The sequence below is a fragment of the Pollicipes pollicipes genome, unplaced genomic scaffold, assembly GCF_011947565.3.
Source record: "Pollicipes pollicipes isolate AB1234 unplaced genomic scaffold, Ppol_2.1 Scaffold_2555;HRSCAF=2994_pilon_pilon_pilon, whole genome shotgun sequence".
Lineage (NCBI taxonomy): Eukaryota > Metazoa > Arthropoda > Thecostraca > Pollicipedomorpha > Pollicipedidae > Pollicipes > Pollicipes pollicipes.
Window position 1 is genome coordinate 31,662,945 of NW_023596136.1, and position 17,858 is coordinate 31,680,802.

Genomic DNA, 17,858 nt, shown 5'->3' on the forward strand with positions numbered 1-17,858 from the left:
TGCACACATAGACATGATTCAGATGTAGGTGAGGCAGGACATAGCCATAGGTGTCCAGGTTCTGCGGAACCTCGTTTATGCTTGGTGGTTTCAAGTGAGCTCGGTTTTGGATGACATCTGAAAACCTCAAAAGGGAAATAGGGGTTTGGCATGTGCGATTATACAATATCAGGCAGGAATGAAAAATTCACACAAAATATGGGGAAAAGGAGTGAAAAATTCCTCCTCATAGGATGTTGCTTGACACCCAAAGTCGGCAATTCTAGGACACTATGATAAAGACGTACCATGGCGCTACTGGACAGTGACATATTGAACAATATGGTTACTAAATGGTGAAATTGTGCTGTCTTGAGCAGTCTTTAACACCTGAATGCAGACCAGTCGTGAACTTAAGAAGTGAGCTGATTTCATCTACTCTAACGCTTGAGAGATTGGCTGCCAGACTGACCGTGTCAGCATTGCCACTGTAGTAGACGGGCTAACTGAAGTAGTTTACCATCTGCCATCGCTGCTGATCTTCAGGCTGCATATTTCGGTGTCACTCCTCTCACACACCATATTCATACAAAGCTCATAAAGTCCCCGCTGATCCGAAAACCCATAGAGCTGGAGTCCATATAGGTCATGGCATCAGTGCATCACTTTGCGTGGCTTGAATTGCATGCCACTTTTCAACTAAACGCGGTGCGTGTAGCCTGAAAGCTTGTATTCAAAAATAAATATTCCACAGATCTGTTCGAATACCCATAACAGACAAGACGAGGGACAACACATTTTTACTAACGGGACGTTGGAAAAAAACATGGACAAGGACGTCTGCACAACTGGTTTGCCTGCTGCTACATGATGAAAGACATGATAATCGAGGTGCAAATAAGAAAACAAACCCCAAATTTGTTCTCGTTGCTGTCCAGTGCCACCTCCGTCGCTGCAATGTTCCTGTTCGCTGATCATTTGTACTCATGCCTGTTGTTTCCTGGACCATCTTTAATAACTGGGCCTGTAGGCGGGCTTGTGGTAAGCCGGAGCAGGGGAGTAGGCGGGCTTGTAGGCGGAGCGGTGATGCACAGGCGCAGCAGCATAGGTGGCCTTGTGGACGGGCCGATAGGCGGACTTGTGGGCGGGCTGGGCGTGGTAAGCCGGCGCGTGGTACTGCGGGTACTGGGCGTAGCCCTCGTACGTGACGTCAGCGTTGTAGCCGCCGTAGTGGTCGGCGTAGTACTTGACGTGCTGGGTGCGGCCGTCGGGCAGCACGACGCTGTACTGGCCCTCCACGTTGTCGCCGTTGCTATGCTCCGTCTTGGAGAACTGGGCGCCGTAGTGCGGGTCGTGCACGGCGTAGTCGTAGGCGTACCTGGAGGATACAGATTAGGAATCACACGTTTGTCATCAGTAGAGGGCACCTAGGCCCTTACCCCATGCCTAAACAGTTGCAGAGATCCGCGTTTTTGTCAGCGCCAAGTAACAGTCAGCTTGGCGTTGAACAGGACTTCAGAGTCCTAGATACTTGTCATGCTTTTCATGGTGTGCTTACACGGCATCCTCCGTCAACGGCTACCACACCCAGCCCTGCGCGGAGGGTCACTTACGGCCGCTTCTCGTGGTAGTCCTCCTGGTGACCGTAGCCCTTGCCGTGCTGGGGCGCGGCCGCCGCCACGACGGCGATGGCGGCAATCAGCAGAAACTGTGGGTACACGTAAACGCGGTATGGACGGTATGATATGGCATGAGCTGATAAGATCTCGAAGGAGATATTTCAGACGCCATCGGGACGTCGCAAAACACGTCTGGATGGTATGGATCTTTTTGTATTTATTTGCATTGCTTGTGCAGTCACGCACACACCGGCTTTTACTTGGCATCACCGTCAGGCCAAGGTGCGCTGTAAAAAGACGGCGTCAAATCAACTAAAACGCGGCTAAATGTCAACATTGCTGTGTGATGTATTGGCCTACAAGCCATAGAAATGAAGACGGCTGTCTCTAAAAGTTGACGAGTTTAGCGAACTACCGGCAGTGGCCAACAAGTCATGCAGTGTACAGTGGACAGTGTCCACGCAGTTAATCATGTTCTGTGTGGTTTCGATGGTAAGGTGGGTTAACAAATCTGACCTCAATGATAAGGGTGTGTTTGATATTGATTCTTCCAACAATGTGCGGTAGGTAACATCAACATCGTTTAAGCAAACAGAAGAAGACTGAATGCACTAAATTTTTCCTGCTTCCCCAAAAGATCAAGGCGATAATTAAATCGCATATTAGTTAGTTCTGTTCTAGTTCATAGCTCAAAGGCTTATTTCAACAGTCAAAACTGATTGGGAGCAGGGGCGGATCTAGCCTGAAGTTGTTTTTTTTTGGGGGGGGGCAACCGTTCGTCGCCAGCTGACTGGTATGGGATCCGAGGTCCTGTGAGTGATGTCTCTCGCGAGTACCTAGTAGGGACACCATTCAAATCCGTAAAAGGCACCGAAATGCTTTTGAATCTTAAACAGAAGTTAAGACAAAACAATTCAAACAGTTTAAGCTAAAACAGACGATAAGTAGACGAAACTTTTATGAAGTTCTGGGAATGTTTCGGGGAGGCCAAAACATACTCTCAGAGGTTTTGGGGGGGGCATGGCCCCGGGCCCCCCCCCCCCCCAGATCCGCCTATGATTGGGAAGAAACGAAATGTGTAAAAAAAAATGCCGTGTAATGAATGTTGTTGAGCCACGCACCAACTGGGGCACTAGGCCGTGGCGGCGCAGGCTCCAACGCCGGCAGCCGCCCAGGTCCAGCCGCAGTTTATCTCAGCGGAGGCAGCACTCACCTTCATGTCGGCGGTGGCTGCTCGGCAGTGAACTGGTACCTTCACTCCGACCCGAGCCCCTTTATACCTCCCACGAGTGGCCAGGGTCAGTCGCGGTCGGCGGCGGCCACGGGCTGCGCGGGTCAGGGAGGGGGGGGGGGCGGCGGCCAGAAGGTACCCCCCACGGCGCTCCTTCGCCCCCGTTCCGCAGGTGGCATTGGTTTGGGTCTTGGGACTGCCGAGTTTACGCAACACGCGACTCGCGCGCAGGTGGCCCAGGTGGGGGCCGTGCCGGAAAAACGCGGATTTGAGCGGTGCGATGAAGTGGTTTGTGTGGTGACGAGCGTAGTCGCATAGCTCTATGCACGATTTCGGCGTGAAAGGCCACGAGTACGACCGCAGATCTGCAGTTCCCTCGGGGAACTAGTTCATGCGCACGGAACGCAATGGCACACGAGGCGTAATAATGAATTGACAACGGAACGGATAGGTGCTGGTGGAACGTAAATGAACGGCGCTTCCCAATGCCCCAAACGGGATACATTGGTGGCCACGCGGAAACGGTCACCCACAATCAGCGTCCCCGCGGTCGCGTGCGCCGCTCCAGCCGGTTACTGGCGGACGACGAGCGCAGCCACGTGATCCGCACCACGCCGGAGCTCCACAGGCCGCACGGGTCGGCCTGAGTTCCTGCCGGATGTGCTGTCACTGATGTGACGCCCCGTCACAGCCCCAGCTCAGCGTGCAGCTACGTCCCAGCACCTACATCAGCCACATCGGCGGCACCCAGAGCGCCTCAGGAACTCCTGGCTTTCTCGAGGCGTCTGCAACGCCTGTTGGCTTGTTTTGGATAGCTGACGCCAGTGAGCTACCGCCCCTGAAATATCACGTGCTGCCGAAACGCGCAACCTTGCAAGCAGCTGATAAGTCTATCTTTTCTAGCTTATATTTCAAACACATCGGTCAGACACACAACAAGACCTAGACTGTGATACTGCACACTGTCACCCCGCCCGGTCTATGAGAATGCTGTTTCGTAACGATGAGATACATAGCCCGTGCTTTCTGTGATGTTATTATGTACACCAGATGCTCACAGCATCATACATCCGAGTCGTTCAAATTTGGCTACCGCAGAGTGACCAGATAGTTGGAGAGGAGGACCTGTTCAGGCTGTACTCGAGTCCAGCCGGAGATCAGGTCAGTCTATACTCGAGTCAAACTGAGAATCAGGTCAGTCCGTACTCCAGTCAAGCCGGGGAGTCTGTACTGGAGTCAAACTGAGAATCAGGTCAGTCTGTACTCCAGTCAAGATGGGGATCAGGTCAGTCCGTACTGAACGTGAACACAGCTAGACTTCAATGGGAACTCAAGCAAAGAATATACTGCGTCAAACATGACTTCAAGACGGGCTTGTTCCAGAAGATTCAGGACACTTTCGTGCATCAGTTCGAATGTGAGAGGGCCCCTCCATGAGCAGAATTCAGAGCCGGGTGGACCACTTTGGGAAGTATGAGACCGTGGAGAGTCTTAGTGCACCCAGTGGAAACCGTACGAGCCACTTAGGACGCCCGCGAAAGCGTACAGCCGAGCTGGTCTAGACCATGAGAGAGCCAGTTCAGCAGAGTTAGAGACCAAGACTTTAGCGACCCCATAGACCAGACCTAAGCCTCTCCTCACAGATGTTTTCCTTTTGGGTTACGTGAAAGAAAGAGTGCAAGCAGGGCGACCAATCAACATCACGAGACTCAAGGAAACCATCAGGGAGAAGATCATAGCTGCTCCTTGGTCGGTTTGTAAGGACGCTATGGACAAGTTGCGCTACGCCTCGAGAAATGCAGAGCTAAATGGAGGTAATCTCGAACACAGGTTCCAGAATAAAGAAGAAAAAGCCAAACGCTCTCATGTTTTGAGATGATATTATAAACACAGCAACCAGTAATAACCAAACTTTTATTCACCTCTAAAAGAAAACTACAAAATAAACTCCATCGAAAGTTGCGGTCCGTTTTTTCGGGGTAACCCGGCATATATCTTATTTGTATCTATTGCAATACATATCACCAACTGCAGTGGTTCATTCCACCGCGCATAATGCGTGCCTACGCACTGGGATGAACGAACAGTCGCCGCTAAAAAGGAGCCACGTGGTGTAAAGCCCGTGAGGCTTTGCAGCCAGACTGACCGGAGACAGCGGGCTGCCTGGATACTCGGAGAGACCGGAATAACCACACGTGCGGCGACCGCTGCGATGCCTCGTGCTCCGGACACTGCCCGCCAGCCGCAGGCGCGTGTGCTGGTGACAGAGCCAACCAGTGACCGCGTCTGTTCAGGGGAGACAGGATGCAGCAGGGCATCATGGCGATGGCGACTGTTATGTAAAACGCGGCCTCGTTAGTGTTATGTTCGTTGCTTGTTTCAGCTGGCCATGCTTCGCGGGCAAATGATCTGTTTTACGCTTATCTCAGTTTAAGTCGAGTGGATGTTTCAAATTTGTAGACTTTAAGGCCAATGTTCCACATTTACATGGGGTTTTGATCTGAAATAGCCATCTTGCAGACCTTTCGGTGTTGTTTACAACCCTGTCCTCTAGACCTAAGCCCCCCCAGTTTCTGAGCTATACGTCCGCGAAAATAGGAAAAGGTATATAGGGGAGAGTATTTCAAAGTCACCTTGGCATCCACGACGGTACGATAACGTTACTGAAACTCTGCCATTCCATAAGCCATGCGGCGATCAATGCAAAAACAAAACAAAGCAAAAAAAAAAAAATGCCGAGGCGTCCATATGTGGCGTTTGTGAGTGCAATACCAAGATGTCAAGTGGCCGTCAAGTGGCCCTCATCATTATTGTGCAAGAAACGATGACGTAATCAAACCGTGGCGCATTGAGGAGCAGATTTACTAAACAGGGAATTGTGCTGTCAAGACCAATCTTGTCCACTTAAAAAGCATAAAAATAGCTATAAGTAAGCTTGTTTAATCAGATATGATGCTTGCCTCAATGTATTCAAATGTGAAACACCCCCTTGAAGTCGAGCCACACGCGCATGGCCATTCCCGGTAGCCTAAGAGCCTCGCATGAACTGCGTCCAAATACACGCACTTGCGACCCACGCGCATTGGATCTGGAGATCATACTTCGCGGGTTCTGAAGTCAGCGCCTTGCAAAATCTCGGCATGAAAATCAGTCGTGATTTTGGAATTCGGATTTTTCTTGACCCAGGATCCATATTCTTAGAGCAAAACACGGTCCGATGAGAATTTCATCGAAACGTTTTCGTTACATTAGTTCGCCATGCAGATATTGACTTGTTTATTAGGAGAAAAAACCAACATAACTTTCCGCAGTAGCAGCATGTCTTATGTTATACGGCATCCAATACAAATGCTTATTAACAATCGGCCCGGAAACAATTATTTGAGCTGGGTCGACGGGTGCTGACGGTTTCTGTCCGGTATCATGAGGTGGGGATCGGTGTCTTCAAGGTATTCACACGCAGAATGGTGCTGACAGGAACCGAACCGTGCAAATACTAACATTCGGAGACAAAGACAACAAAATATTTATTTCTGGAAAGTCTAAATATGCTCTTTCAATTAAATTGACATTAATTTAAACGAGTGAATAAATATAATCAACACCTATACTTCTACCATAATTATACAGAATAAATTACATATATATATATATATATATATATATATATATATATATATATATATGTGTGTGTGTGTGTGTGTGTGTGTGTGTGTGTGTGTGTGTGTGCGTGTGTGTGTGTGTGTGTGTGTGTGTGTGTTGTGTGTGTGTGTGTGTGTGTGTGTGTGTGTGTGTGTGTGTGTGTGTGTGTGTGTGTGTGTGTGTGTGTGTGTGTGTGTGTGTGTGTGTGTGTGTTGTGTGTGTGGTGTGTTGTATGTATGTGTGTGTGTGTGTCTAATTTTATTTAGCTGAATTAAAACAGAAGAACCTGTTATTTTAAGTTCGTGGAAATGAATGATGCAACATTATTTTAGAGAATTATGGTATGTTTTTTAGATATAGTTATATCAATATGATGTCAAATTAAACCCCCTAGCGTCACAAGCAATAAGAAAGCGCCAAACATAATATCGAATGAGACACGCTTATAAGTTCCGAAAATATGCGTTTCCAGTGCATGCATATTTCATGCGATGGAGCACACAGACGTTTAAATCTACGCACAACCATTTAGAGAAAAATAAAATGGAGCTTGCCTTACAGAATATTTTAACCGATCAAACCGACTGGCTAAAAAATGAGGTTTGTATTTGCATGGTGCTTCAACAGTAGACATGTGGTTATGTGGCAATCTAGGAATAGTGCCGGCTGCTGTGCTAGCATGTGGCTGTTTTTCCAAGAGAAATAAAAATGTTGAAAGGGCATATTTTTAGATAAGACAGTAGCATTAGCCTTACTCCTCGGGGTAAGGCTATAGGCCTCCTAGGCTAAGGCTAAAAGGAGAATGGAGATAAAGTTGGGTTTACCAACTACATCTTAAGAGAATGGGGATACAGCTGGGTAACCCACCTATATCTCCATTCTCCTGGTTTTGCTCCGAGGAAAAAGGCTAAGACTACTGTCTTATCTATGTGAATAATGTTCCTCGCTAATAAACTGAACATCTTACGTAATTTTGAACCGAATAGGCAATGTTTCTAATCCAATTGGGATTTTGAACCGTCCACGTAGGGAAGAACGGAATTTCAATTTACATCGAATGACATAATTGATTTCTACACATTCACTTCCATTGACGACATCTACCACATATTTCAAGTGCCCCAAATTTCTGTTGGATGATCCCACTACTTAACATCTCGATATCATTGGGAACGTAGCATTCGCTGGAGCGACAGGCTTTTCGAGTATGTTACTTGTCAGCGCTGACAACAGCTTGCGAAAGCGGCGGAAGAAACGACTAGTTGTGCAGTAGAGTTTGTTGGCTTGTTTCCAGCAAGAAGGATATCATATTTTGTATTCCAGTGATGAGTGAAGATCAAAGCTTAAGTGCGCATAAATGAGCCGGAAGAGGTCAAGTCTTCTCAGCGTGAAAAGTAAGCACACAAGAATGAAATGAACCGCGTTGCCTTCGTGATAGCCACAAGCGCAGGAATAATTCGATGCTGCTGGGTAGTGTGTTGATGTGCAGTGAGTATTGACATTCCTAGCCTGCCTTGTGCAAGAAGGGGCCCAATTTGATACCGAGGGAGAGATCTGGTGATGGTTTTGGTGGGCTCAGAGCACCCGTGATGTCGTGCTAAACTTATTTTGCTGCCATACAAATGGAAGGATAATATTGGATTTATTCATCGCCGGCGAAAGGAAGTTCTCGGGTAGGAGAGCGTCGGTAAGTTGACATTTGCTAGCTGGTATAGCCTTTTGATTGTCTATTCGGCCGAAGATTTTGCGCCATACATTTCACCTTCACACCGTTCAATCCTAGTTTTATCCTAGACATTCGGACGCACGCGTCAGTGGTGTAGTAAAAAAGTGCATCGGCGTCCTGACCGATCTCCGCGTTGCCATCGTGATGGCCGCAAGGCATCACGATGAGACATTAGCCCTGTTTACATAGTGAATTGAAAATGCTGCCAGATTGACACCAAAGCTGACCAGCTGCAGGCTTTCTTTAGTTTTTGTGCATCCGTGCTGGTGACCATAGTGCAGGGTCTAGTCATCTTGCGCGTGAGATGCTGCATTTCGGTTCATGGCCAGAGGTCAGCTGTTAACGATGTCAGGATGCTTAAAGTAAACTTCGTTACCAGGGTAGTCACTGACCTACGAAAGCATGACCACATGTCTCGCGCGCGGGATGACGTGCGCTTTGCCAAGCCTCACCAAATAAATGACGTACAAACTGTTGTCGCTGCACTCAGAGCTCGTGAGCGAGGTGAGCCTGAGGGTCTTGCCTGTTTGCTTCAAACATACGCTGACGCGCGGACCAGTGGCCGAACTACCCGCGTGGACCATAACCTGCGCCCCCCTCCCATCCTCCTGCGGTGCGCACGGCGGCAGGACAGCAGCCCTCTGTATACCGAGCGGCGTCTCTCATTAATGAGTTGCTTGTGGATATCCAACGACTAAATTCAACATGGTTTAAGCGCTCTGCCAGGTCCCCTTTTGTGCAATAGGGCTGACCCATACTGTTGATATATGCGCGCGTGCGCTTACGTGTTTTTTTTATCTCCTATTACTTTCCGTTGTTTTTTTTAACTTACTGTTTTACCTCTCAGATCAATGCCACACAATAGCTACGCATGCATGTGGAGTGTAGGCTGATGTCAAATATCATACAATAATGTAATATAATATGATATAGCTTAAATAATATAACGTTCTGAGTCCTAGCTCGTTCGCTGGTGACCTTGTCAAGGTATTGGTTACTGGTCTTGCAGCCGTATTTTGTGGACCTTCCTAATCTCTGCTCGTGAGACATTGTCAGAGTACCAATGCATGCAAATCCGTAATATCCTAAGAGAGGTATCAAGCACTTGACGTGTTAATAATAACGCTATCGGGTAAAGTGGGCTGTGGGCAGCATTCATTTTGCGAGACATGGCCTTTATCCTGGTGTCTAAAGGCAAAAGTCTTTTGATAAAGTCAGGCCAAGCCGCCTGGAAATATATTTTGTGCTGACTGGCTATGCAGAAAACTTGAGTGAGGGGATACACAATTGGCTCTGTAACTGACGGTTTGCCTAATAAGATATTCTACTTAGTTAGTCATTGAGTGTTAAGGGCCCGTCAACTGCCTTGGTTGTTTGCGTTCATATAAATAAGTATATACATTATATTTCACGTTGCTATATATATATATATACATATATATATATATATATACGGTCCTGCGCTGCGCATGTATATATATATATATATATATATATATATATATATATATATATATATATGTAACGAAGGTCCAACCACGCTGTCTGTTGCATGTGGTACACGAATATCAGCTAGTGATAATTTCAGGCTAGAGACATTGAGAAATAAATTTTGTGGAATGTGAACAGAGCGCGGCTCAGATTTTTTAGGACATAAGGCTCTCCACGTGACTAAATGTCACAAGCACAACGAAAAGCTCAAAATTCCAAAAAAATTTATTCAGTGGCCCCACATCTATCCTACAACCCAGCGTCACATGACCACTGGTGGGCACACAAAACTCCGAATCCTCTGAAGCTGGTGATGTGAGTTAGACGGCTCAAAGAAGGTGAAGGATTTCGTTATTTGTTGTATTCGCTGCCGATGCCGCCGATGCCATGCTGGCAAGGATGCGTTCACAGCATGGGAATCCTTGGAGTCTTTTTCCCACGCATCAATCCTTGGAGTCTTTTTCCCACGCAAGACATCTGTGGGCTGTTAGAAAGAAGAATTTGCCGCCCATCCTAGCTCAATTCGAGAGCATCGCGCGCATGAAATCAAAGTCGAAGGATGAAGAAGTTAAAGGCACGCGTTTCTCCCTCACGCTCGGCGGTTGACGGAATTCGTGACTATTCACATGAGCTCCAGCGCTCAGGTGTCATATCTCTGAGTGATACGGTCCTGCGCTCAGGTGTCCGGTCTCCGAGCGATACGGTCCTGCGCTCAGGTGTCCGGTCTCCGAGCGATACGGTCCAACGCTCAGGTGTCCGGTCTCCGAGCGATACGGTCCAACGCTCAGGTGTCAGATCTCTGAGTGATACGGTCCTGCGCTCAGGTGTCCGGTCTCCGAGCGATACGGTCCAACGCTCAGGTCTCAGATCTCTGAGCGATACGGCCCAGCGCTCAGGTGTCAGATCTCTGAGTGATACGGCCCAGCGCTCAGGTGTCAGATCTCTGAGCGATACGGTCCAACGCTCAGGTGTCAGATCTCTGAGCGATGCGGCCCAGCGCTCAGGTGTTCGATCTCTGAGTGATACGGTCCAGCCATCAGGTGTCAGATCTCTGAGCGATACAGTGTGGTAGTTTCATGGCAGCTGGGCAGTATACCGCAACGCTCAAAGCATTTCCAACCTTAGACTCGCCTGAAAGGTGGCCGGGTCCGGTGTCGCTTTGGACCGCGACATGGTCCGTGACAACAAACGGGACATGGGGCCCGACGAAATTCAGGAGAGAAAATCCCTAAAAACGTCATCTCTGTTTTGTTCATAGTTTTGACGCTGCTTAACTGGCGCTCACTACCGTAAGGGCAATAATCAACAACTAGACGGAAATTACGCGGCAAGTCCCAGTACACATTTCGAAAGCATGGCGCACACTCAAACTCGGCTTGTGGAGGCAGCGAGGCTGGCCCAATTTTGACACAGGGAATGATCTCTGATATTCAAATTGTAAGCATATATATATATATATATATATATATATATATATATATTATATATATATATATATATATTCAAAATAAATGACAATGATATTCAAATTCGAAACAGTGCGTGGTGTGAGTGGAAAAACACTACACAACGTTTAGCAACGTCATTATTGACTCTGCCAATGACCGGCGAAGGAAACAGTTACATCTGAAAGACACAAAATAAGAGCATGCAAGCAGCTTATGCTGCTTCTTGACTGCAGTCTGTAAGGCGCAGTAAAACAGCCTGACTTTGGCGCTGGAAATGTTTTGGAAGCGGGGAATATAGTATAAAAGTTCTAAGTTAAAGGCATAATGCGTGTTTAAATCACTGTATGAGGCCGTGACTAATCTAAGACCATACATACATGAGCAAAGGTCCGATGTCGCGGAGAATAAGGATGGTGGGATACGAGCCCATTGCCGCTCTGAGTATAACCAACTGGCACAAGCAGCAATCCTCCGCCAAAGATGCTGTGTGGGTCACTGCGCAACAAGGCCATTCAACTTGGTGGCGGTAATGCTTCATTTTCTGCACTGTAACCTCATTGCAAATGCCTGATGAAGGGGCGCACTCCTCCGCGTTCCTCTGAAGAGAATTCGATGTTTTGTTGTGAAAAGGTAGTTTGCGCGCACAGCAGGAAGTTTGCGCGAACCGAACACCCGCCCTGTAACCCAGAGCGGTTGTCGAAACTGAAGTCAGTCGGCAGACATGGGTTCACATGAGAGCGGCGACAATCAAAGTGCCTCGCGAAGGCAAGTCCAGCAAGAGTTGGAACCGGCGGCTCCCTCCCTTGCCGACTTCAGATTCATCTAATCAGAAGCAGCCAGAGCAAGCGATCACAAGAGACCTCGGGCGCGCACCATGCACGAGCGGTGAAGTGCGTCAGGGTGTCAAGTGGCCGCAGCATACATGTTACGAGGTGCGTTGGGTCTGAGGAAGTGATCACGATCAAAAACAGTGTCGTCGCAAAGCTTTGATCGTAATTCAATGATAATATGGCGGGCAGTCTGTGTGTTTCCAGCCATATGACTCAAAATAGTCAGAATAATACCGCTAAAAACACTGAACTTGTGGGAGCAAGCTCGTTTTTGTACCTAATCCTACGACAAAGAAGTGTCAGTGCAAGTTGTATGCTTCCGTGCCATGGTGGTATAGTTAAACAATTTCGCTGCATGCAGTAAACTAAGGGAGACTGCACACGATCTAACCGATTCATGAAACACTGCCTATTGGATGTACTTCTTTTTATGTGCTGTGTTGCCATGACTAAAACCAAGCTTGCGTTCAGTAAATAGCCCTGAAAGACCCTGAATATTATGAGTGAATAATAACCCTGAGTGACATAATGAAACGAGTGAATAACCCCACGTAAAATTAATCCTAGATGTTAACTGTTGCTACATGTCATTCTGTCGTCTCGCTCTTGCTCTGCGTATGCTCCTAAACATCCCCATATATTTTTCCTTATTTTGGTTCGGTTGTTGTACATGCAACGAAATTGCTTCATTGTATTGTCACACGAGCGTAAATAAATTGCATTTATATTCTTTTTTTCTGAGGATCGACAGCTAAAACGGCATTACTGGATTGCAGTGTATTCAGTTGCTTCCATTGCATGCAACGTACCTACGCACTTTCACAGATCCTGTTCGGCGAAATTTCCAGAAAGGCTTTGTTGGTATGATCTTGCGCTATTCTGATCTCGGCTGACCAAAAGTCGCTATTGCACTCACTATTGTACTTTCATTGCGCAGTTATGACGTGTTTGGGTTGCCAAACTAGAACCCTCATAAACCGTTTTTAAGAAAACGGCAAAGAAGTACCGTCCCGATAATGAAATCGTCTTCTACTGATACAGAAACCATGAAGCAAATGCTTCTGATTTGACAGAATGTATGTGGCTCGCACAAAGTTGAAATATATTCATAATAGAATCAGAACCCAACTCCGTCCATGGTTGCTGGTATAACGCTGTAGTTAGGCGCCAGGGTCGAACAAAAATGTGGGGGACAGTAACCTTGCTCCAAAATCCCGTATTCCACCCGACCAAATCGTCGCCATTAACCCAAAGAAGCAAAGGCACGCAACGGAGCAAGGACAAGTGACGACCTTCAGTGCCCCTCCCCCTCCCTGGTCGAAGGCACCCCTTAACGTCCGCATCAACCCACCGCCGACGGCGTCGAGTGTCGAACCCCCGGTCACCAACTACCGCTGGCCCGCGCGTGTTCCGCCGCGTTCCAACGTGTCGGGGCGAGCCAGGCCGTCACGGCCGCCGCCCGAGGCGTTCGTTTCCGCCGGGCGCCGGCGGGCTGCCGGGGGGGGGGGGGGGGGGGGGGGGGGGCACGGTGCGGGCGTCGGCGGTCACTGCGCCGCCACTAATGGCCATTCAATCGCCGCGCGCGCGCGCGCCGCGCAGGGCGGCACGCCGTTCAGCCGAGACGCTGCGCCGCGGGGCCGAATGTTCAGGACGGCTAGTTTCAGAGCAGCGCCTTGGCCCCGGCGGTGGCCAATCGCACGCGGCGGCCGGCAAGGCCACGCCCTCGCAAACGGCAGCTCCCGGCGCGAAACGGCACCGAGGTCACGTGCGCGGGTGGGCCATGCGGCAGTGACCCGCCCAATGCTGACGCGGACCGCCGGCTGGAGAACCGCGCGCGCCAGTTCATGGTCTGCGGCGGCTGGTGCCCTGCAGGGTTCGGTTCAATGTGCACTGCGGCCTGTTAAATCGTTTGTGAATGCTTGATATTAGAGGAGTCGCTCACCAAATGCTGTGCAACGTGGTTGATAGCGGCATGATGTAACGGTTGTGGCTGCAATCGTCGGCGCGTTTCTAAAGCCGCGCGAGTGTTAAAGTCCTCTCACTTCATGTCCGCTCCGGCTGAGTGACTCGAATCGGACCGAACGGCGCGTGAAATGATAACTTACGACGTGGCTCCCGCACGCTTGCACTTTATGCCCGTTTTGAAACGCGTCCGGGCTGGTTTCACTGAAGACCCCTGAGACACTGGGATGCTGTGTATGGGCATCAGGGGGCCTTCATGTGCTGAGGTGGCATGTCTTTAGCGGACAGTCACGGATGGCGGACTCCACACCATCGTTTGAGGCGAAAGGGAAGTGACGCAGCTCGGACCTGGAGATTAAAAATCGAAGTGGAAAGTCATGTCGGCCTTGGTCGACTTCGCGCTACGCAAACTGCCGGCCGGGCGGAACCATTTAGCAAACGGCTTGTCTCACTTCCAGCACGCATCGGACCATGGCCACGCCATCGACTCTTTACAGCGGCAACAAAGGGGTGGTCGCCCGCTGCTCAGCATAGCAACAGCGGACCGCAGAATTGCTGCCATATCCGGCGGAGGTCGTCTGACGGTTTTCCGCGTTATCGGTCGGCTTGGGTCATGACTGGTGGACAATGACCACGGCTGCCCAGGCTCAGGGTTAGGATTCGGGATAGTGATACTTGATGACTTTGACCTCCATTTGCCTCGTTCTCAAGTTTGTTCCGAATTGGTGGTAGGGCGAATCGATGCTCAAAGTAAACGTGGTTGCTCACACCACATGACTGGAGCGATACAACTGCATTGCGAACAGACCCTAAGCCATACCAAATTCCTGCAGGGGTTGGACCAGCGCGCTAATAATGGTTAAACGCCCGGTGTAAGCATCATCTTTTTCTAGGGATAATTTACCTTGCAATTTGTTGCAGATTTTCGCACAAGGAAGGGTTCCATCCAATATTCATGCAACAAGATGCCTTCAAGAAAATGCTCCCCATTTCAAGATAATGAAGCCTTAGACATGATGAAATAAACTCACCTGTAACTGACGGTATACTTTCAAGTGGAGAAGACTGTTCTAAACAATGCACTTTCCCTGTTTAGCAAATATGCTCCTCAATAAGTCACTGTTTGATTACGTCATCGTACCTTGCACAACACTGATTTGAAACCGATTGACCGCCATTATATCTGGGATCGTTGTCACGAACGCCAGGTATGAATGACTCGATAATCACATTTTCTTGGCCCTGATCGCTGCTTGGCAAATGGAATGACAGAGTTTGTGTGGCGATATTTGGTGTCATGGAAGATAAGGTGACCTTGAAATAGTCCCCCCCCCAAAAAAATATGCACATCTTCGCGGGCGTGAAGCTCGGAAACTAGAGGGGCTTAAGTCTTAAAAAGGATAGGGCTGCGAACTGCACTGAATGATCTTCGTCGTTGGCGAGGAGCTTTACAACCCACTCAGCTGCTGAGGCTATATGGTGTCGCCTGCCTCTCACCCTGGCAGGAAGGGCGGGCACCGCGGTGAATCGAATCTTGCATCTCTGGTTTCCCACACATGACGATCTTCAAGACGGCTGCTTCAGTTCAAAACCCCAAACAAATGAGGAGCATTCCCTCGAAGTACAGGGGTTGCACGGAGCTAATGAGGAGTGCATCCCAGGTACCTGGGGGTGCACGAGCATCCAGTGCACCCGCTTGACTACGGACCTGATTGCCAGTAATCACGGACGGACGGTTTTTCGCCAACCTTCTTATCAGCAGTAATCGCGGTGTTCATTGGTCCTTGCCTAATAAGCGTGTGGCGCGGCCGTAACAGGTCATGCCCTCGGGCCAGACGGCAGCCTGGCCTGCTGTTCCGGTGGGTCGGACAGTGCCCGCTCTCTAGGGTTTAAACCGAGAGCTGGATGGCGAGCTCAGCATCCTGCCAGTCATGGTGAAGGCCTTCTCTTTTCGACCCCCGTGTGACTTGTGCACGCCTCCCACATCAGTTGCCTGCATGATTAATGCCCGTCCTTCATGCACGTCCACGGTCGGTTTGAGTATCGCAGGTCGACCGTTGATATCGCGCTATGCCAGTAAAATCGGTGTTTAATTCAGCCATGACGACACAGTGTGCTGACTAGGTAAGCTCACACCATCAAACATTGAACCAATTCAGGTCATGGGCCAGTCGTTCAATCAATACCGAGTTGCGGGGGGCGACCGCCTCCGATCAGCAGCTTGATACGGCAGCCCAGCGCACAACACGCCGCGGCTGGCCGTCCTGCGCCACTTCCAAGCCACTTGCATTGGGCCGCTGCCTGCCGCCGCTCACCGCCGCGCGCCGGCGACGCCGCCATCGCACGACCGGCGTCGCCTGAGGCGAGCGAGGGTGAGGTGCCGGCTGCTCCGGCCGTTCCCAGGATCACGTGACGCTGGCGGTGTCGCGGCCAATGTGGCTCGCCTCCCATAGCGGTCGCTGGCGCCGCTGATGTGAACAAATCACACCCGGGGGGGGGGGGGGGGGGGCAAACTGATGGGATGTGGTCTCCGGATACGCGGCGGTAACGGGCTGCGGGCCACGTGAGATGATTGTATTTTCAGGCCAGGGTTTGCTAGAGCAAATAATAATATCCCAGTGATGACTCTATAGGCCCTGTCGAGAAACATGACCCAAGCTACGTGTGGCATCTCCCCGTGCTTTCCTAAATTGTTGCGTAATGGCCTGGCCATGATCTCGCTACGGAGGCATCGAACAGGGTCGCATGGGGGGAATGAGCCACTGGTATGCTTTTAAGCACGACGGCCTGTTCTAGACAAAAGTTCCAAACTTTCGCTAGTTTAGTAAATATGCCTATCGTCTGATTACGTTTCGTAACAATTTTATGGCGTCAGAGTCGTTGCCAGGCTGGCCGTGTCAGAATGTCGGTTGAAGGAACACAATGGTGTGTAGTATGGCATGGTCAAAATAAAGGTTATGACGTAAATAAACTTTAAACTTTGCATTTGTCCAAGCGCATAAAGTGGCATTTTCACTACAGTTCGTGGAGTTAGAATGGTGGCATAGAAGGAAGACCGGACATCATGACCTTAACTGACCTTGCATGAGCTTGTCTGGCCGTGGGACCCTATGGCACTAGCTTGCCATCATACGCTGCCAAGATGCATGAATGGACAACGTAGAGTAAATCCATCTATGCATGCCTGGATATACTGGCCATGTAGTGACCTTCACAACCTCAGTGACATTTCCAGGCTTCGGATTGAGCGCCGTACTCCTTGAGTGATTCTACCTCCTAAAGTTGTTTTAGCATACCCCATAACGCCTGCAAAATCTGCCTTATTCATGTTGAGCTTTGTTGTGACACTTTTATTCATGACCTATACATTCATGTTTAGTATTTGTCCACCTTCAAAGATTCAGGTTTGACAGCCGTTTGAAATTTGTCCTATTTTGGTCCTTTCTGGAGTAAATGACCTTGCATGGACCTCTGGGAGCTTAAGCGTTACTCCAAAAATTACAAAACCAGTCAATACACTGTGTTTTTAATGAATGGTGAAATTAATTCCATCAAGAGAGCTTCACGCGTTCAAGTTACTCCGAAAAGTGACCCACTGAGGAGCGGGTTGGTAAAAGTCACGCACAGCAATGCACGTGTTCACGCCCATTTGAATTTCAAGCACCTCATTTCTTCACAAAAAGTTACGCTCGATCAATTTCTGTCTCTTTGAAAATGTTCCCTTAGAAGCAGCGTGATTCCCAAACCCGTACGTATATCCCCAACGCTCCCGGGAAATCGGCTGACTCGTTTTCTCTACGTATATTGTGTGCGGTCTGGTGCACGCCTTGTAAACGGATTGGTCGACCCAGAAGACTGCACAGCTTTATAGACCCCCGTTGGGGAGCGCCGCTCGCCTCAGCGCCATCCGGCAGCAGTGTGCGACCTGGC

The 17,858-nt window shown here is 49.3% G+C and overlaps 1 protein-coding gene across 1 annotated transcript; it reads right to left on the reverse strand.

The window, feature by feature from the left end:
- Positions 1-692: 692 nt before the first annotated feature.
- Positions 693-2,835, reverse strand: LOC119112547 (cuticle protein 7). Its single transcript, XM_037236767.1, has 3 exons — positions 2,812-2,835; positions 1,593-1,687; positions 693-1,357 (listed from the first exon to the last, which is right to left on the reverse strand). Exons 1-3 carry the CDS (start codon positions 2,815-2,817, stop codon positions 991-993), a joined length of 468 nt encoding a protein of 155 aa, XP_037092662.1. The 5' UTR covers positions 2,818-2,835; the 3' UTR covers positions 693-990.
- Positions 2,836-17,858: the final 15,023 nt, after the last annotated feature.

Excerpts from the sequence above, each read along its gene's own strand:
- LOC119112547 (XM_037236767.1), bottom strand. Across the intron at positions 1,358-1,592 it reads GACTACCACGAGAAGCGGCC|GTACGCCTACGACTACGCCG; the intron begins GTAAGTGACCCT and ends TGTATCCTCCAG.